Source organism: Mauremys reevesii, linkage group 5, assembly GCF_016161935.1.
Source record: "Mauremys reevesii isolate NIE-2019 linkage group 5, ASM1616193v1, whole genome shotgun sequence".
NCBI lineage: Eukaryota > Metazoa > Chordata > Testudines > Geoemydidae > Mauremys > Mauremys reevesii.
In genome coordinates this window covers 116,661,761-116,683,618 of record NC_052627.1, presented here as the reverse complement: position 1 = coordinate 116,683,618, position 21,858 = coordinate 116,661,761, and the positions used below count along the sequence as shown (strand labels likewise).

Here is a 21,858-nt window from a genome sequence, read left to right as displayed (position 1 = left end):
TTTCATCTTCTAGGTAGAAGACCCAAAGTTCCTCAGATTTCCACCACAACTTCAAACAACCACCACTCACAAAAAACTCTCTAGAACACTCCCACATCAGCAACAACAATAGAACCCTACAGACAACTATACAGTATACACCAGAAAAGTAGATTGCATCATCAAACAGGCCACCCAAATACCCCAAGAGAACCTGCTTTAATCCAGAAAAATAAAAGACCACCAAAATAAAGCACACCCCTAGTTGTCCCCACCTTATACTGGAACTCATATGAGGTATCAAACAACTATAATCCATACTCAATGGAGACTCCATCCTGAAAGAAATATTTTTGAACCTCATCTTCTGATCTTCAAACAGCTGCCCAAACTCATCATTAGAAGGAAGGTCCCCACAGACTAGAGTCCACCAATTCAGAGCAGCACCAGATCCTGCCTCTCTATAAATCCATGTTACACCCACATCTTGAATACTATGTGCAGATGTGGTTGCCCGATCTCAAAGAAGATATATCATGGAATTGGAAAAGGTTCAGAAAAGGGCAGCAAAAATAATTAGGGGTGTGGAACGACTGCCATATGAGGAGAGATTAAGAAGACTGGGACTTTTCAGCTTGGAAAAGAGATGACTAAGGAGGGATATGATAAAGGTCTATAAAATCATGACTGGAGTGGAGAAAGTAAAGAAGGAAGTGTTATTTACTCCTCATAACACAAGAACTTCGGGTCACCATATAAAATTAATAGCCAGCAGGTTTAAAACAAAACAAATTCATAATTTTGTTAGACACTAAAAATTACAGTCTTAATAAAGACACTGGATTTATGGTTTACTAGAACAATCTGTAATCCCCAACCCCCATTTTTATCCTGTGACTGCAATTGTTAATAGTCCACATCACCTTGAATGGTCCTTTGAAATGTGTTAACTACTTAAACTAAGCAATCTGTTCCACCTTGTATTGAGCTGTGACATTGTGACAGAGTGCTGGGAACCAACAGCTGAATTAGTGGATTAGAATGGGCTGGGGGAGAGCTAATGAGAAAATTGGCCCATTAACACAGGAGGTGTAATAAAGCATAGCAAGGGAGTACAAGGGAAAAAGGAGGCTTGCAGAACTGGGAAGGATCTCTTTTATCTTCCCTGAGGGAAGTGAGGAGAAACGGAATAATAATTATGGTGTATGAATCAGTAAAGTGGTGGAAAGAGCAAGTGTAAATAAACTACACTGGGATGCTTAGCAACTGAAGGTCTCTGAGTCACTTTGATTACCTTCCCGAGACCTGAAGAAAAGCTCTGTGTAGCGTGAAAGCTTGTCTCCTTCACCAACCAAAGTTGGTCCAATAAATCATTACCTCACTTATCTGGTCTTTAATATCCTGGGACCAGCACAGTTACAACAACACTGCAAACAATCACTATACAAAAAGAACGAGGAGTACTTGTGCCACCTTAGAGACTAGCACATTTATTTGAGCATAAGCTTTTGAGGGCTAAAACCCACTTCTTATTTATAAGCTTTTAGCTTTGGCTAAAAATTACATTAGGACTCCATATTATCTCAATATAAAGAGGTCTTTGTGATTTCTTTTAAATGCAGCAATAACTTACATGGTCCTGTCAAAAACCTGATGCTAACACTGCAGCCCTTTGGGGTGTTGCAGGGAACGTGCATTCACTCAGGTCCAGCTGCTAAAGTAGGAGCCCTCTGTAGAACTCTGGCAGTGATGGGTTCTCATCCAGCCAAGCCCTTCCGGATATTTCTCCCTCTTTCAGCATGCCAGAGAACAGACCAACCACTCAGGAGCAGCAAAAGAAAATAAATAAAGAGAAAAATAAACAGGTAGTCCCAGCTAAGACACTAGCCTCTCTTTCTTCAGATTTCAGAGTGGTAGCCGTGTTAGTCTGTATCAGCAAAAAGAACAAGGAGTACTTGTGGCACCTTAGAGACTAGCACATTTATTTGAGCATAAGCTTTCATGGGCTAAAGCCCACTTCATCAGATGCATGCAGTGGAAAATACAGTAGGAAGATATATATATATATATATACACACAGAGAACATGAAAAAATGGGTGTTGCTATACCAATTCTAACAAGACTAATCAATTAAGGTGGGCTATTATCAGCAGGAGGCAAAAACACTTTTGTAGTGATAATCAGGATGGTCCATTTCCAACAGTTGACAAGAAGGTGTGAGTAACAGTAGTGGTAAAATTAGCATGCGGAAATAGGTTTTACTTTGTATAATGACCCATCCACTCCCAGTCTTTATTCAAGCCTAATTTAATGATGTCCAGTTTGCAAATTAATTCCAGTTCTGCAGTTTCTCGTTGGAGTCTGTTTTTTGAAGTTTTTTTGTTGAAGAATTGTGACTTTTAGGTCTGTAACTGAGTGACCAGGGAGGTTGAAATGTTCTCCGACTGGTTTTTGAATGTTATAATTCTTGACTTCTGATTTGTGTCCATTTATTCTTTTGCATAGAGACTGTCCGGTTTGGCCAATGTACATTGTACATGTACATGTAATCTAAGGTGCCACAAGTACACCTCATTCTTTCTTCAGAGGGGCCCTGCATGGGCTGTAGTCCAACTTAAAGTCCACTCATTCTCTAGTAAGAGCTATAGGATACAGTCTTCCCCCTTCAACACAGAGGGCCTGTATTTCTTTTAGGCACGGGCATGAGCTCTGCTGGCTACCAAGTCACTTTCTGGGAGCTGAGACGCTCAACTCTCTGTCCCCCTCCCAGAGCTGCCCATTACTGAAATGAGTTTCTGCCTTTTAAAGTCCTCCTCCACTTTTGGCATGATTTACTGATGTGGTGGGGCAGGGCTACTCCAGCACTGAGCAGCTCCTTAACCCTTTCCAGGCTGGTGTGGGGTTCATGCTCCCTGTCACAGGTACCAAAGAGCTTGATCTTTGTATAGAGAAAACATAGCCCATTACGTTAATAGTTAAGCACTTGCATAGCTATTTGCAGGTTTGGAGCCTGTGTGTGTATTTTACTGCAAAGGGCTTGATCTGGCTAATTCTCCACATACAGAACACTTGTAGCTTTCCATGGGAGTTCCACATGCACAACGCTTGCACAATCAATAGCCAAGACTAAAATGTTTGGGTAGTTTTAAAAAGAGTCCCTGACAAGACAGAACAAAGACAGTGGCCTTAGAAAATTCCTGTACATGAGTTAGGAACGATGGTGAACTTCACTGAGAAAGGCAACTCTTATGTTTTAGGGCCTGGGGCTCAGGAGAGCTAGGTTCAGTTCCTGGCTATGCCCCAGGCTTACTGTGGGTATGTCTACACTGCAGTTTGTCACCCGCAGCTGATTTGTGCCAGCTGACTCAGGCTTGCAGGTCTTGGGCTAAGGAGTGTTTAATTGCAGTGTAGATGTTTGGGCTTGGGCTGCAGCTGAAACTCTGGGACCCTCCCACCTCGCAGGGTCCTAGACCCCAGGCTGCAGCCTGAGCCCCAGTGTCTACACCAAAATAAAACAGCTCCTTAGCCCAAGCCCCTTAGCCCAACTCAAACCAGTGGGTTTGACCTGGGGCAAGTTACCTACTCTTTCTGTTCCTCAGTTCCCCAACTGTGTCTTAGCAGGGTTGTCTAGCTTCCACCATAGTACAAATAATAATAATAAAAATATGAAAATCACATTATAAAATGTGAATTATAATGTGCATAAGGCATTACTAATCATAGGCTAAGGGAAGAATCTCAGCAAAAAAATTCCATTACAAAGCTACAACATCAAGGCTTCTGTAGCCTTTAAAAGGCTTTCATATCAATCAGCCCAACTTTCTTTAGCTAAATCTGTTCCAGAACAAGAGAATATTTGCAAAAATAATTATTAACAGTGGTGCAAAGCAAAATTTTATTTGTGCAAACTTCAATTTCCTTACAGTAGAAACATATACAGTACAAGCATAAGTAGTATATCAATTTTTCAGCAAAGCATACCAGTATAATGAAAAACTAATTTGTACCATGACTTTAAAAAACCCTGTAAAAATATTGTGCATTTTCAAACTTTTTTTTCTGCACATTGTTTTGACTTTTATATATTTAACTAAAGCATTAATTCTATAAGAATCATTTACTATATTCCAGAATTGCATGACCTAGGTGTAACACTCTATAGCCTGTTACCACTTTCATACTATTTTTATATTTACAGAATTTTCCCCTCCTGCATTCACATATAATGTACAAGCTCCAAGAACTAATAAAGGCTTTGCCAATGCTAATTTCACATTCAAAGAGGCAAAAAACGCAAAAACAAACAAACAAACAAAAAAAGCTCAGCTTTTGGTCAAAGTAGCTTAGTTCTGTTGTGTCAAAATCCTGCTTATAATCATCCAATGGTAATTTCCCCTTTTTAACCATGTTTCCTCACTGTTGATGGAGTTATGGACTTTCAAATTACAGGACTGACCCTGCCATCAATGGCAAAACTTCTATTAAATTTAAAGACACTGGGATTGGAGCCAATTTCTATAGTAGTAGCAGAGAGTCCTGTGGCACCTTATAGACTAACAGATGTATTGGAGCATGAGCTTTCATCGGTGAACACCCACTTGGTCGGATGCATGCATTCACCCACGAAAGCTCATGCTCCAATACATCTGTTAGTCTATAAGGTGCTACAGGACTCTTTGCTGTTTTACAGATCCAGACTAACACGGCTACCCCTCTGATACTTAATTTCTATAGTGATACTCCAGAAAGAGTCATAGAGTTTAAGGCAGAGGGACCACCAGTTCCAGTCTGAACTCTGTACATCACAGGCCATCAATACCACCCATACCCATACACTAAAGCCAACAACCAAAATTAGACCGAAGCATTATGGTCACAGGAGATTAGACTATTATGTGCCACAGGCAGAGAACAGAAGGGCCAAAGTGCACCTGTGCCTGAGGCTCCTGCAATGGCAGACATATGATTAATGTGCCCAATTTACACACATTGTGGGGTTGTTTATTGTTATCCTCAAAATATTTTTTACAAAATTACTTGGAAGGTAAAATCACGTTTGTTTTTATTTTGTAACCTAATTAAATGTAATTACTCTGTACAGATATGGCTCAGGCAATCAAGTTAGTCCACCTTGTCATTAGTCAACAGGAAGTATAATCACTGCAGCTGTAAAGGAGGTATCTGATGTTTCATAATAAGTGAGTTTAGTTATGGTGTGAGCTTCCTCAGTTCAATCTACATGACAACTTCAGGCTCTATGTTAAATAGCAAGTCATCATTTCCCCTTCGAACTTCAAGTAGTAGAGGTGACTCATTCATCACAGCCTCTTGCAGGTCACTGGAGGTCATCAAAGGACGTCCATTTACTTTGACAATGATGTCTCCATCTTTGATGCCACCTCTGCATAGGCAAGATAAAGCAAGGATTAATCTGTGTATTCAAAGGCATGACATTCACCCCATATATAGGACCAGCACAAGGTCTATGCACCACTTATTTGATGGAAGTGGTACATAAGTAAATTGTACTCAGGGTGTTACTAACTGCAGTAAACTGTAATCTCAGCAGTATTCTAAAATCAAACATGAAGCATTAGAGCTAGGCAAATAATGGATTTTTTTGATTTGTTGGCAATTTCAAAAAGTTGAAAAATCATTTCAGAATGGATAAAAAATTAATATTCTGAATTTCAGTGAATTAACAAAATTGCTTTTGCTCAGATTAAATATTTCAATTTGACAAAATCAAAATGTTTCTTTTTGATCTTGATAATTTTGAAATGTTTTTGACTTTTAAAAAATAACGTTAAAGAAAATTTTGAAGCAAAAATGTCATTTCAAAACTGAAAAATTGAAATGAGATGTTTTATTTTAATTTTTTTTTCCAAAATGAGCAATTTGGCAAAATCAATACAAATCTGCAAAATGTTTTGGCATTGCAGAATCTGCACTTTTTGAAAAAAAAAAACGTTATATGAAAAATTGTGCCAATGGAGCATTGAATTGAAGAGATATCTTCTAAAACAGTGACAACAGATAGAGCATAAATCTAGTTTTCTCTGTGTATTGTTTTCTCAAAATTTCAGTACCTATAACAACATAGACATGAAAGATACCTTTCACCATGAGTCTTTCTAGTCCATCCCTCTGCCAAGATTAGACTGTTCCCTGGAATATACACTGAGTGTCTTGGAAAGAAACAAAGTCTACTTCTAAAAATTCTAAAGTGGACGGAATGTACTGACCAAAATGCTGGTAATTTTTTTTCTTTGCCTTCAAATATTTATCTGAATGACTTTTAGTTCATCCTCCAATTTTCTTATTAATTCCTAGAAAAAGTCTTAAAATCGGATATGTAGAAAGCCTGAAAAAACAATCATTCATTCCTCTGAGATGAAGTGTTGGGGCTTAACAATATTAGTATGAAATGACATTTGAAAACTGAGCCTAGTCTGTAGAAAATTCAAGCCAACAGCTACGATGTCATAGTAATAGGGAACATATGAAGACATTTATTCAACAAAGATTGGCAAGCAGCATCCTCATTGATATTAAAGGTTCTGTTTATTCACACTTAATTTTGCTTTTCAAATACAAATATGGTTACATAGTTCTTCAAGCGTGTTTATTTATTTAAAAATTCAAACTAGCTAATACTTTAAGATGTTGCCCTTAGCAATGATATTATAAATATTTGACTATTTTAAATGTTAATAGAAATTCATCAAAATATTTTAACAGGTATTTTACTAAAAGGCCCAAATTCCCTTTGAAAAGCAAAAATAATATAAAGCAAGAACATACAAGACCTTGAATATAAACAACAACACTGCCTGCTAGTTTCAGTTGGATAAGTTTCTTCAATATGAAGAAAAATGATGTTTGCTTTGGATTCCACCTACCTCTGAGAAGGTGAATTTGGGACAACTTCATGTACATAAATTCCACTGCTGACATCAGGAAAGTCAGGATTATCGAGTTTTAGTTCTTCCACAAGACTAAGAGAAGATTAAAATATTGGAATCAGTAATTGTTTCAAAGAGAAATAATTTTCAAACGTACTACATTATTCTTGAGCTTTCTCTTGAATAAAATAAGTGTCATAAAATACATTACTTAACCTAAGTATGTATCCACAAATTATCATTAAAATTGCCTGAATGAAAAAAACTCTCTATATCAGCAGATTTTTAAAAGGAATCAGATTTGTTATCATGCATCCTCAATTGCACATGCTATAATTATTGTCTTGTACCTCATGCAGAAATAGCTTGTTCTGTTTTTGCTGTGCTTTGTATTGTGGAAGCACCTAAGAGCTCCAGTTATGGACCCCAGTGTGCTGGGTGCTGTACTAACACAGAATGAAAAGATGGCCCAGAGAGTTTCTAAGCTGAGTAACATTCACACTGGTGATAAGGCAAACATTTGCTAATAGTCTAGTTTCTTTATTTTGGCATTTCATTCTCATTGTGTCTGCAATTAAAAATACAACACTTTTGAAAACTCCAGTAGTCAAACAGAAGACCTGTGTCTGGCCCACAGCAATACCAGACTCCTGAGTTTTTCAAGAAAAATCTTGTTTGGGAAATTTTGCTCTGCTTTTGAGTGTTCTGCATTTGGCTTGTTAAAAGAGTAAGGAGCCAGCTGCAAAATACAGATTGTAAAACACTTTGGCCCCCTAATGTTAGAGGATGACTGAATCCCAGGCTTAGGGTACAGAGTTGCTTCAAGCCCATCTCTGGGTGTAAAGACTTTCAACTCAGTTTCATAGATAGCTGTGCTTCAGTATCATAACTGGGGAGTTTGTGAGCTATGCAGTCAGACGGAAAGGAAACCTGCACTGCTTAAGAAGTTAATAAAGTTAAAACAAACACACACACAAACAGACACCGTTATTTACAAAAAACGGCCAGGGAAACTTCTTGCCGTATTTCTTTAGATATTGCAAATGCAGCAAAGCCTCACACTGACTGCATATGTCATGATATTTAAAGATAAATCCTCAGCTGGTGTCTGTCAGCTTCTACTGAAGTTAATGAAGACACACTGATTTATTCCTGCTGAGGATTTGACCCTTATGTGGGAGACAGCAAAAATATAACTCAATAAAATAAGTACTGTTTAGTCAAAAGCATCAGCTGCATATGCTGCAAACAGGTGTTTAGTCACACAGCCTTCTGCCACACTGGAGACAGAGCTACTGGTATAGAAGAGGAATTGTCTAAGTGTAAACAGAAGAGTACAAAGGGTTATAAAGAAATCTCACAAAATTAGGTGACTGGGCAGCAGAATGGCAGATGAAATTCAATGCTGGTAAATGCAAAGTAATGCACATTGGAAAATATAATCCCAATATAATACAAAGGATGGGGTCTAAATTAGGCGTTACCACTCAAGCAAGACCTTGCAGGCATAGACACATAGCCTTTAAGGTCAGAAGGGACAATCATGATCATTGCAGCAAGGTTGATTTAGGTTGGACATTAGGAAAAACTTCCTAACTGCCAGAGTGGTTAAGCACTGGATAAATTGCCTACGGAGGTTGTGGAATCTCCATCATTGGGGATTTTTAAGAGCAGGTTGGACAAACACCTGTCAAGGATGGTCTAGATAATACTTAGTCCTGCCTTGAGAGCAGGGGACTGGACTAGATGACCTCTTGAGGTCCCTTCCAGTTCTATGATTCTATGATCACCTAGTCTGACTTTCTGCACACTGCAGGCCACAGAACCTCACCACTCACGCCTACAATAGAGCCCTAACCTCTGGCTGAGTTACTGAAGTCCTCAAATCATGGTTTAAAGACTTCAAGTTACAGAGAATTCACCATTTACACTAGTTTAAACCATGATTGGTACAGGTTGATTGTGCTGTAGAGGAAGGTGAAAAACCTCTGCCAATCTGTCCTAGAGAAAATTCCTTTCCAACCCCAAACATGGCGATGGGCATCATGGATAGTTCCCTGAAAACATCTGCTAAATGTACAGTGGCAGTCAAAAAAGCTAAATGTTAGGAATCATTAAGAAAGAAATAGATAATAAGACAGAAAATATAATGCCACTATATAAATCCACTCACACATTGAATATATTACATGCAGTTCTGGTCATCCCATCTCAAAAAAAGTATATTTGAATTGGCAAAGTATGGAGAAGGACAACACAATAATTAGGGGATCGACCAGCTTCCATAAGAGGAGAGATTAAAAAGAGTGGGACTGTTCATTTTAGAAAAGAGACAATTAAGGCAGGATATGATACAAGTCTATAAAATCATGAATGGTGTGGAGAAAGTGAATAAGGAAGTGCTATTTACCCCTTCACATAACACAAGAACCAGGGGTCACCCGATGAAATGAATAGGTGGCAGGTTTAAAACAAACGTAAGGAAGTACTTCTTCACACAACACAATCAACCTGTGGAACTCATTGCCAGGGGATGTTGCGAAGGCCAAAAGTATAAGTGGGTTCAAACAAGAATTAGATAAGTTCATGAAGGATAGGTCCAGCAATGACTATTAGAGAAGATCATCAGGGACACAACCCCATGCTCTGGGTGTCCCTAAACCTCTGATTGCCAGAAGCTGGGAGTGGACGACAGGGATCACTCAATAAAAATTGCCCTGTTCTGGTCATTCCCTCTGAAGCATCTGGCACTGGTCACTATCAGAAGACAGGATACTAGGCTAGACAGACCATTGGCCTGACCCAATATGGCCATTCTTATGTTCATTTGCTCTCCACTGATATTTCAGACACTAGACAATGACAGATTTTATGTTAAATATGATGAAGAGAGAATTGGAAGAAATTGTTCTTATTCTGCCAGTTCTTTTGCATACATTCAGCTGGCAAGGGAATGTTTTGTTGGTTTTCTTAACAAAGTAGGCTGTGAAATGGGACAAGTGAATGGAGTTAACTTTTTTAGTCCTACACTGTATCTGGACTAAAGGAAAAGTATTGCCCTGGTATCAAAATAATGCTTAGTGTGACTTTCATTTTGGTTGTAGAAAAGGAATTGGATTCTGACAGAACATCAGCTGACTGGGAAAAGCAGAGTGAGAAAGTTTGCAGAGCAGGCATTAATGTATATTGGCAGGAGTGGGAGAACTGTGAGATGATTAATTTCCTGATCTCAGAATGTAAATTTCACTACCGAAAACTAAAAATGTTCACAAACCTTGTGGAAGTTTACATACAAATCAGAACTTTGTTGCTCTGAACCTTTATAATACATTTTATATATACCAATGCAGTTTATATGAAAATACTTAAAAGATACTTACATGGGTGTTATTGTCAGCATCCTTATGCCAATGAAGCGTTTTTTCCCATCTGAAAAAAAAACACAGCAGCTATATATAAAGATTTTAGGCAATCACAAGAACACCTTTTCCACTGAAATGGTAAGAGCCAGTAAAAGTAAGAGGTATCAGCCTTTGCCAAGATTAATAGCACAGAGAATGCAAAGCATGCATAGTGATTAGAATGACTCTAAGGTCTTGTGCCTTCTCTCATGAAGCCCTGGACGATTAGAATCAAGATTTCTCCTCTCTAGTCCCATTGCTGAGATAATAGGCACTATAAAAGGACTCACAAAAGATCGGTTTCAGTACTATAAAAGTTTTCCTTAAGGAAAGTTCAGGAAACATTTAGATTTCTAAAAGATTTAGTAGTACAAAAATCTTTAGAACTTATTACACCTAAGAGAATGCACATTTTTGTAACTAAGTATGTTTGAGCCAAAGAGGGTTAAGTCAATTTTGTAAAAAATGAGATTTTGAAAAAAAAAAAATTTCAGGGGGAGGAGAATGGAAATTTCACCAAAAAAACTAAATAAATACAATGTTAAATAAATAAATAAAACACTTCTTTCCTTGCCTCATACGCAGGTGTTGAGCTCACATGTAGTGGTCAAGCTAAGAGCTTCTGGTTTATCAGAAGTGTGCTAAAGGCAAAGAATTCTCAGTAATAGGTCCTCAACCCTGGAAATTGCTTCCCTTGTTGGTGTGTCAAAGCCCACATTTGCTAACCATCAGGTCATACTGTGAAATCCCCACAGAACTGCTCGCAGGACCAGGGCCTATTCTCTTGTTTTAAAAGTTTCCAAGCAGGGAGCAGAAACAATACTTTAGGTGACTAGTCGCACAGCACACATAGTGAGCAGATCCCATAGCACTCCAAAGTGCTTTACAATACTATATATACAGCCACTAAACTTCAATTAGTTTAGATTCACCACACACCCATGAGGCAGATAAGTATGCTCAGCCCCATTTTACTGAGAGGTTCCATGACTCAAGCTCTCACAGAACCAGTCTCCTGCCTCCCGGGCCTGTGCCTAAACAATGAGACAAAAGTGCCATGGGGTCTTCCACGTTTATAGAGACAGAACCTTCTAAGGACACCTCTGAAAGCCCCACACAAGTAAACTACATGACACTTAGGGCCAGTCTACATTAGAAAATGTCACTCAGGGTGTGAAAAATCCACACCCTTGAGAGACACAGTTAGCCAGCCTAAGACCCTATGTAGGGAGCACTAGGCTGATGGAATAATTCTTTCTTCAGATACCGTAACTACTGCCTCTCAGAGAGGTGGATTACCTCTCCTGTAATCAAAGCTAGTATCTATATTGAAGCACTTCAGTGGTGCCACTGCAGCTCTGCAAGTGTAGACAAACCCTCAATGTATCTGCTTTCCAAAGAATGAAAACACAGTGAAGTGATCCTTACACATTTGAACTTGTGGCACAAGTGAGTTTAAATGGGGCAAATTCAGCCCTGCTATAGGCAGGGACAACTCCATTGGTTCTGTAGCTACAACCGTTCTGAGTGGCAGTGATGCCAAAAAGCTGCTTTATGTACTAATTTGATTTGATGATGTCCTGCAGTGAGTGCTTCTGCAGTTGATTATATCATGTATAAAAGAGAATGTCCTCTCACTTGTTCCAGAATAATTGTCTTTCAACTTCTTTGAGCATCCTACTGCTTTCACATTATGAGAGAGGATGAAGAGGAGAGACTAAACAGTTGCCTCTAATACTTGTTCTTTCCAGGATAAATAATCCCAGGCTGGGGACCTACTCCTGCATTCCTTGCACCCTATATCCCCATTAAAGTCAATGGAACATATCCCAGAAATGTGGGATTTACTGGGTCCTTGGCAATCTTACAGGATAACTCCAGCCATCTTTGTTGCCCTCCCTGGAATGCTTAGTCTCTCCTGAAATTTTTAAGATGAATTGAGCAAAACTGGCTACAGTAAACTCCAGATAGAGTTCTATTGTTCAAAACAGGGCTGGTCAACCACCATGGCCTAGGCCAGATCCATTTATGTGATCTGTAGAATATATATATATAGCTTCTTCGGAACTGAAACTTCCATTTAAAAAAAAAAAACCCACACAGTTCCTAGCTCTCATGTTTGCAAAGGGAACCTCTCAAACTTGAGTGGGACCTGAGTGTGAAATGATGCAATGTGTCATCTTCCTGAGTCTGCAATCAGTCTGAAAAGATGTTTCTGAGAGCGTGTACAAGTCGGATGACCCTTTAAATGTCACCAATAACTATTTAATTGCTGGTCATGTTAAGACTTGGGATAGCGAAGGGGAAAGCAGTACAACGGTGCACAGAATGGAGAGGGGGGTTGAATTGGGAATTGCTGCAAAGAAGAAAGTGCAGATGAATGAAAGGATAAGAGGCACAGATATGGAAGCAGTACAGGAACAGATACAGAATGGAGATGGATGAGAAACCAAGGGAAGAGAGAGTGCTGATCCTAAAGGGCACTATTGTCCCTGTGGGTGATGCTAAATGTGATAATGAGGCACTGAACAAATAAGAATAATGTAATGATAATGGCTTAGTCACTACGTAAAGGCCTTATTCCACCCTAGATCTTTGTAGAAATTGCCCATACAGACCAATGGGAGATCTGCTGTGGACTGAAGGTTTATGGACCATAAGTAAAAATGGAATTTGGCCCTCTCTCCAGAATGAGTTTGACAAACCTCATTTAAAATAAGGGTTTTATAATTATAGTAAAATGCACACGAGGATCTAATTTGTGAGATTATTTTATCTGTTGCTGTGGCCTGGGCAGAAGCCTTCTGCAAGGACTCCTGCATCTTTTTTTCTTGGAGCGTTCTCATCAAAACACATGAGAACCTAAGACTCTCTTTGCAAAAAGGACATCACATTGCATTTCTCCAAGTTGAATGTCATATGCAAACGTTAAGTTTTCTACAACAAAACCAGAGGGAGGGAGTATAAAATGGCAGCCTTGCTGGCAATCTTAGCAAAGAAGCCAAGGAATGAATGGGCATTGAGACTCAATTACAGTGCATTGTCACCACAAAGGGATGGCTCTTTTGAGGGCAGAGTTGAGTTACATTAGCAGAGCAGTGCGGGGAAGCTGGAGCTATGGTGTGCCATGCTACAGTCTCCAGAGCTGTCAAGCTGGCAGTTTTCATGAGCACTTTAAATTGCTGTAGGGATCAGGAGGCAGAAAAAAAAATAATTAAGACAGCAAGCACAGACTGGAAAGAGGTCCTGAAAATAATGAGCCTCTCACCAGAGTGAAATCACAGTAACTAAGGCGTTATTATTATTATTTTAAAATGTTCATATGCTGGAATAATCAAGATATACACATGTGGAACAACTTCAGTCTGAAGCCAGTATGACCCATGGAGAAGATCTTTTAAAAAGTTCTCTGAAACAGAACGTGCTGGACTCACCAGTGTGATCTAGATAATTTGTGCCACTCCAGTGATGCAAAACAGCTGCAAACCTGGTTTAACAGGTCAGTTAAACTGGAGTAGTGCAAAGCAGCCAGAGCTTGCTAGTGAATCTGGCCCCAAAGGCTGGAAGTAGCTAACTACTTAAGGAGCTTTCTGTTCTAGGAGATATTCTCATACATAAGAAAGACACTAGATACTATCAGCCTCTTCTTCTCAAAGTTAAAGTACAGCAAAAGTAAAGTATTATTGTTAGAGCCAAATTATGGGCCTGAACCTGCAAACACTCATGTACATGAATAACTTTCTCATGTGAGTATTGCCTCTGTCAGCAGTCAGTAAGAGTGCAATCCTGGTGCCATTGAAGTTAATGGGAGTTTTGTTGTTGACTTCAATGGGGTGAGGATTTCACCAAGACCTTCTAAGGAAGGAACTAATCTTGCACTCTACTTGGTAAGCAGGGAAACTTCCTACTATTCGGTTCACACCCATTGCATTTAGACTGCATCAGCGGGCCTGAAATTATTTAAGAAAAATATTCCACTGCCAAACAGATACGGTGAAAAATCTCCAGCCTCTCCTGTTTACAGGGGGCTGTGTATTTTCTCAAGCTGTATAACTGAGTTGTAGAGTGAACCAATGATCTGAATGCAACTCTAAGATGAAAAACAGCCCAAATGACAGTTATCAATATCTTTACCTGTATGCGGCTATTTATCTCTATTATTATCTTCAATAATTATTACTATTTGCTAAACCCAACAGCTTGCTTAGCCCTGGATGGAGCCAATCCTGTGAGATGCTTCAGTTTAGCTGTCCTCAAAGGCAAGAATATTTTGCTGATATTTAGGCTAATAATTAGTTTACTGTCTTTCATCCCATACTCTCTGCTAATACTCTTCTAGGAAGTCCTGAGTTCTGATCCCAGTCCTGCCAGTGATTCCCACTTTGGCCTTCAGCAGATTGCTAAAGCCGATCTTTTCATATCTGGATCTCTGAAATTACGAACCTAAATAAGTGGCCTGATTTTCAGAGGTGCTGAGCTGTTGAAGTCATAGGGAGCTGGGGATTCTCAGCACCTCTGAAAATCACACCACTTATTTAAGTGCCTAATTTTAGGTACCCCGTTTGAAAATTCCAGCTTTTGCACAGTCAATTTTCCCATTTATATAATGGGGATGATTTTACCTACCTACCTGAGGTGCTCAGGGTTAATTAATGCTTTTACATAGTTTTGAATGGCTGAAGCTCTATATAATAAAAGTATTATTATTAAGGTAATAATAAATAAGGTATTATTATTATGACCATCCCATTTGATAGAGTGGTAAATGACTATACATTTAAATATTGCTCAGGATTCCTAATAAAAGTAAGATTACATAGTAAACACAGTAAGATTTCATGACTATGTACATTATACAACACTGATGAAGTTATCTGCTCAACTGAGATTTTAAAAGCCATAGTCATACTAATTATATGTCATGGCTGTCTCCTCTACAGCAGAATCAAGGTGTAAAGAGTCATTTCCTAAGAAGGTTACTGTACTAGTTTATGCTTCCACAATCCAATCTTTTCAATTAGATGATATTCAGAGCAGAATGGAAACACCCTTATCCTTATTCCCTATGATTTAATTGTAGCATGATTCTGAGGGTGGATCAAAGTTAAACTACCAATTCCCTTTTTATATTTTCATATGATGAAATGTAAGTGGCCCCAAGGAAAAGGATGATGAAAAACTAGAAATTCTATTTATGGTCATAACAAGGAACAACATAAGTATGGAAATTTGAAAACTATTACTAAGTGTCCAAAAATGCAAACTTTAATCCTTAACACCATGCAAATAACTGCTGAAATAAACTCATTCCTTCCACATTTCCACCACAGCAAGGGCTAGTAAATGACTTTAAAGAATAGCTCTGCTTTGGCAGTGGTTCAGGGCAAATGGGCCAGGTGCTTCCTTACAAGTATACAAGTGGTGCCTGACCAGATGAGTGTCTTGAATCAGTATGACACTGCAAGTGAGGGTTAGTAACCAAGTGTGACATGTAGAGAAGAAACAAAGTTGAAAATAACAAGATCTGGTGGCCACTCGGTACGGTACATACACATCACAATGGTCTGTCTCTTCCCTTTCACTTCTTGTCTGCTCTGTGTAGCATATGGTGGAAGAGGAGGGAGGGACCAGTTGTACAGGTTCCGGATGGGCATTCCAGCATGGAAAGAGACACAGGCATGTCTGCGAGAGAAGCAGATAAAGAGGATAGCGAGGCCAGAATCATTGGTGAGTGTAGAGGAGTAAGAGACAGGGCACAAAAGAAGACCAAGTCAGAGACGTAGGCTAGGTCTGGCCTTGAACGCAAAGACTGTGAATGTGAGGCTCGGGCAATGGGAAGCTACTGCAATGACTCAACATGGCTGAGGGGATGGCATAGGAAAACTGATTTTGGCAGCAGCATTTTGGATGGACAGGCACGAGAAGGTGGGGCAGGTTACTAGGGAAGAGACCCAATAAGAGAGGCTTGCAGCAGTCATGGTGGGAGAGGATATGGATGGGGACAAACAATTTGGCAGTCAGTACACAAAGAAAGGGGCGGGTTTTAGAGAAGTGACCCCACTTGGATACCAGCTGGGTGTGCTGAGAAAAGAACAGGGAGGAATGAAAGATAACCCCTAAGTTATGGATTTGGGGGATAGGGAAGATGGTAAAGTTATGAATTGCACTGGAGGTAGAGAGGTAGGGAGGTGGGGAGGAAGGTTTGGGCTGAAATATTAGTAGGTCAGTTTTGGCCATGTTGAGTCTGAAATGGCAACAACTCATTCAGCATGAGGTGTCAGACACAGTTAGAGATAGGAGCCTGAAGACCAGCAGATACGTCCAGCGTGGGGAAGTACATTTGACAGTAATTGGAGTACTTACACTGTAAGTTCTTTGGGGGCAGGCTCTGTTCTGTGTTTGTACAGCACCTCGCACAATGGGTTTGTGGGCCCTGACTGGGGTGCCTAGCTGCTACCCCACTATCAATAATCATCAATCAATCATCATCATCACCACACCAGTAGTGGAGACCATGCAAATAGAAGTCATTTATGAATAGGGTGTAGTGGCATTATCCCTCCCAAAGCTACCCAGTGTGTCCTGGGTGTTTGGATCTTATCCCCCACCCTGCCTGCTCCCTGTCTCCTTAGGGTAATCTGCAATGGGGTTGTCCCTGTCCCTTGCAAAAGACAAAGAAGAGGAGGGAAATCCTCCTTGATTAAGGTCAAGCTACAGGCTGTTTCTAAGTGTACCTCAAGTTAAGCTGGTTCATCTACAACTCTCACCCTTTCTGGTGAATTTCCCTCTGAGTCTTATATGTGAGATACTATCTATTCTTTGGGTCTCTAGGTTTATGAATAATGAAATACCACTTTTACTTCCAAGAAGCTGTCTTCAAATCCCAAATCCCCATATACAATGACGCCACAACCTCTCTCAGGCTGTAAGCCAACACTCCTTTCCTCAGCTGTGTGCAGCCTTCCTGTGTTTTGATGCGGACACAGCAGCAAAATGAGGACAGGCACATGCATGAAATTAAGCAGGAGGCCCCAACTTTTATTAAACTTTAATACAAAGGAGGGGTGCTACCTGCATATCATCCATACTCTCCTGTACCAGGTATTTAATTGGTTCCAGGAGCAAAAAGAGGCTCTACATACCCCGTAAAATGTTGGTAAATGCTAGCCAATCAGCAGCCCTCCCCACCAGCTTGCCAGTAGGTGCCCGAGACACCCAGGAGGAGAAGCTACCCAGTGTCCCTAAGTGAGTGTCTCCCTCCCTTGCTGATGGGACTGTTCCCCTTCACTGCCGTCCATATCAAGTTCCCCCAGCCATCGGGGCAGGTGGGTGGCATTTGTCCTTATCAGTTTGAACACCAACAGAAACCAAGACCTGCATCCTGGTGGCCTTTCACTGACAGCCCCCATCTTCCAAGTTCATACCTGAGAGTGTCCCAGAGCTGTAGCTGTCCATTTTGTCACTCTGCCAACTGAATGTGTACAAATTACGCAGTTCTTGAACCAGATAATTTACAGCTAAAATCCACACAGTATTTTCAAATAACATATTTATAAAAAAAAAAGTCTTAAAATAAATGCATTCCAGAGCACCTCCCTATTAATTAAATGTGTTTTGTAAGTTATTTATATAGCGATCTGAGCCTCACTTCTGTCCTGTCAACCCATAAGATTAAAAGATCTTATGGAACTTTTAATGGGAATACAGCAGGGTTTCTTAGTCAACATTTCTTTTCCTCCTGTTGTGAGGCTTGTTAGTTGCCTCTCAGAACTGGGTACTAATTAAGGAAAATGTAAAATAATGTTTCATTCTTTTAGTTATTATAACATTATTATGTGTTTCCATAGGGATATAATGTATGAATTATACTTCAGGATGAAAGGTTCTCTATGAACTAATTTTATTGTCTTTCAACATTACTGCTGGCATGGTGCTATTCTATAATACAGAGTACAGTAGAGTAGCCTAACAGAAAGGAAGAATGATGCAATGATTACGTGCTTGCGTGGGACCCAGGAGATGCAGGTTCAGTTGTCTGCAATACCACATGTGGCCTGAATGATCTTTTGCAAGTTGCTTAGTTTCTCTTTGCCCGGTTCACTATATATAAAAAGGGGGTAATATCTACCTCACAGGCGACTAGTGAGGATAAACGCATTAGATATTGTGAGGTATTATAGTAATGGAGCCACATCAATACAATAGATATGCTGGATATTGCAATCAGCCACTGTATTTCTTTTTTGGTTAACACAGAGCAAACTACTAAAATACGAGTTTGCAGTATCATTTAGAACAATATTTTTTCTAGCCAGTGTTGCTTGATAGAACTTACCTTTATTTTGTTTGTCATGTGACTCTGTGAGGAACTGAGAGATGCGATCAGAAGGAATAGCAAAGGAAATTCCAGCAGTAACCTTTAAAGTGTTTATTCCAATCACTTCACCATCCTGTGGAAAGAAGACAGCCAATGAAATTGTCTCTAAAGGACTACGAGGTTAATCCCAGTGCCTAAGGCCTTATTTTTCAAATAAGTACGTTGAGGTCAGTTACTCACTCTCCGGAGAAGTAGAGCAATGACTTACTGGGGAAGCTATTCTTTCCTATTATCACTGTTTTCATGGGTTTTGAGAAAGGTACCCAAAATATGGTAGTGGTGATACAATAAATAATGATAAAATTATTCTTCACCTTGAATCAAATTGTTTTTCTTTACTTGTCTTCTAGTGACACATTTTCAGACCTTAATGCTAAGTTCTATGTGCAAAAAAATGTGCACTTGCCCATTTTCCAAGCAGAAAATGGGCATTTGTGCACACATCAGATACATGTCTTTCTACATATACAGTTAGGTGTGCAATTACCAGATTTGCATTAGCAAAGGGAGAGTCTGCAGCCACACTGGACACATATAGATGTTTTTCACAGGCATAACTTATATGCCATTATCTGACAATTTAGCTATTAGTGATTTTTCTTGAAGATGTGTCACTTCAATGATGTTAGATTTGTGTATGTGTATAATATATTGGACATTCCACCTTCACTGAGAACATGAGAGATAAGTAAGCCAGTTCTGTAAAGGAAAAAAAAAGTTGATCTGTTCTTACCAAATTAACCAGAGGTCCTCCTGAGTTTCCATACTGTAAATATAATGGCAGAATATGTTAAATTGTTATTTTATGGCAGGAAAGGAAAATCGCACTTCAGATCCTGTTATTTATTAGCACCTGACCTGGTCTACACTGGAGGGGGGGTTCGATCTAAGGTACGCAACTTCAGCTACGCGAATAGCGTAGCTGAAGTCGAAGTACCTTAGTTCGAATTACTTACCCGTCCTCACGGCGCGGGATCGACGTCCGCGGCTCCCCCGTCGACTCTGCCACCGCCGTTCGCGGTGGTGGAGTTCCGGAGTCGACGGGAGCGCGTTCGGAGTTCGATATATCGCATCTAGATGAGACACGATATATCGAACTCCGAGAAATCGATTGCTACCCGCCGATATGGCGGGTAGTGAAGACGTACCCAGAGTGAGCTAGGCACTGCACTGAAGGACACAATCCCTACCATAGAGAACTGAGAATCAAAGGATCTGATCCTGCACAGGAATCCAAGTGGTGAACCTTATGATTATATTTGCTTCTTTGCAGGATCAGGTTCTAAACTGGGATTAGTATTAGGGAAATGGTAAAGAAAGTCTCTAAAATGTAAAACCATATTTTTATTCTTGTAGGTATTGCTGCAAAAAGGTTGGAAAACATTTAATCCATGTTTAGCAAATTACATCTCAGGACCATGTTAATAAACCAATATTTGTTAATAAAACCTAGACCTGTCAATCAGCACATTGGGTTGGGATACTGTCAGCTACTTTCCCCAAGGAGCACAAAGAACCTGGCCAACATTAATTAAGCTTCACTGCATCTCCTCCTTGTGAGGTAGATAAGGAGACACAGGGATTGCTTTACTAATCATGGATATGCAGCTAGCTCTGGGGGGAAATGTGGCAACTGTTTAATTAAGCAGTTTTGAGTTTTCCCAGTATCTGAAGACTTTCCAGGAAAAAACCCAAAAAGCAGAGAGCTGCAGGAAGTGGGATGTGTAGAGGTCACTTGCCTATCTACCTGTTGGCTGCACACATTTATTTTTGAGTTGGGACAACTCTTTGGGTCAGTTTATCAAAGAGCCAAGAGCAGCAAGCTACTAGTCAAAATAAACAAGCAATGGACGAATAATACCAGTACGAGCCATCTAAGAGTTTACCTGTTGATTGCACTGGGCAAAGCGGTGTTTATTCTCAAAAAAATAAAACATAAAATCTACTTTGGTTTTTATTAATTTCATGGCGTATCTTTTTCAAGTAATCATTTGTACCAGATCTGAATTATTTCTGACTGTGGAAAACTGAGCCATGAAAGCAGCTCTTTCAGACACAATACCCTGAATCATGCAAAAACTTTCACAATAACAGAGAACCAGAGTCACCTTTCACTTGCTGTCCTGTGCTAGCATAATTTGATGGTAAAAACCCCATGTGTACAGATACAATAAAGTTCAGTTTAGTAGAGTATTGCCCAGTCCCTCTTTTGTCAGTCCTTCCCTTTCACAAGGCAGCTACGCATTCTTGCTGAAGTGTCTTGGCTGAGCAGGAGGAATGCTTCTGAATAGAGCAACTATCAGACTCTTCCTATGCTTAGGAGGAATGAGTGAATTAACTAAGCTTCCTGCTTCTCCAGGCCTGAGACCATCTTCATACCCCATGTTCTCGGTTGGAAGAACAACTCAAAATGTTGCTTTTTCCGGTCTTTTCCTTTCTTCCCTACTCTCAGGGCTTACATTCAGCCGGAGTAGTCCAGAGTGGAGCTCCAGGAAATATTTTCAATCCCCCTGGAGTTTTCATAGCATGCTTGGTGGGGAGTCAGTGGGGGGACTCCAGGAAATACTCTATGAGAATTTAAGCCCTGGCTACTATAATATCACCTTTGCTCTTGTATTACATATTGAACTCTGCTGTCTGTGTCTGAACTGGATCAGAAGCTTTTGGGGGCACAGGTGGCCTCATGCACAGGTTTGGAGCAATGTTCACCGATTTGAAGTCAAGAAAGTCCTGCTCTAATCCTGGCTCTGCCACCAACTTGCTGTTTGTCCCTTCAAATACAACCTTTAAAGTGCCTCCGTGATTTAGAAGTTAATGGGACTTAGGCTGTTAAATGTCACCCTCAATCTCATCTACATCTGTTTCCCAGTGTATAAACCAGATTCTTTGATACAACCACCTCAAAAGGGTGTTGTGAGAAATAATGAATATTTACAAAGGGTTTTGCACGTGTAAAAGGCTAAATATTATTAATTTACTCAGCTGAGTACATTGTCTGAATTTAGTGAATACATATTTCTGGGAATGTTTTTGTTTTAAAGTTTTGGCAGACTTTAGTTGTCATCTTGCCTTAAACTCACTAGAAGTTGCACGCAAGTATCTGAGGGCATAATTTAGTCTTTATCGGTCATCCCTTGTAGCCTCTCATATGAGTAGCAACTGCACCTTCATATGTGTCTGTACAGCACATAACAC

At 39.8% G+C, this 21,858-nt stretch overlaps 1 protein-coding gene across 2 annotated transcripts in view; it reads right to left on the bottom strand.

Moving 5' to 3' along the window:
- Positions 1 to 3,866: 3,866 nt before the first annotated feature.
- HTRA3 (HtrA serine peptidase 3) overlaps positions 3,867 to 21,858 on the bottom strand; it is a 38,049-nt gene continuing 20,057 nt past the window's right edge. Inside the window, exons 5-9 of one of the 2 annotated variants that reach the window (XM_039541931.1) lie at positions 19,397 to 19,429; positions 18,622 to 18,736; positions 10,266 to 10,314; positions 6,883 to 6,978; positions 3,867 to 5,381 (exon numbers count right to left, since the gene is read on the bottom strand). In XM_039541931.1, coding sequence (XP_039397865.1) covers positions 5,216 to 5,381; positions 6,883 to 6,978; positions 10,266 to 10,314; positions 18,622 to 18,736; positions 19,397 to 19,429 — 459 coding nt within the window. In that variant the 3' untranslated portion in view covers positions 3,867 to 5,215. The remainder of the gene's footprint in view (positions 5,382 to 6,882; positions 6,979 to 10,265; positions 10,315 to 18,621; positions 18,737 to 19,396; positions 19,430 to 21,858) is intronic. The other variant, XM_039541932.1, reaches the window with a different exon arrangement.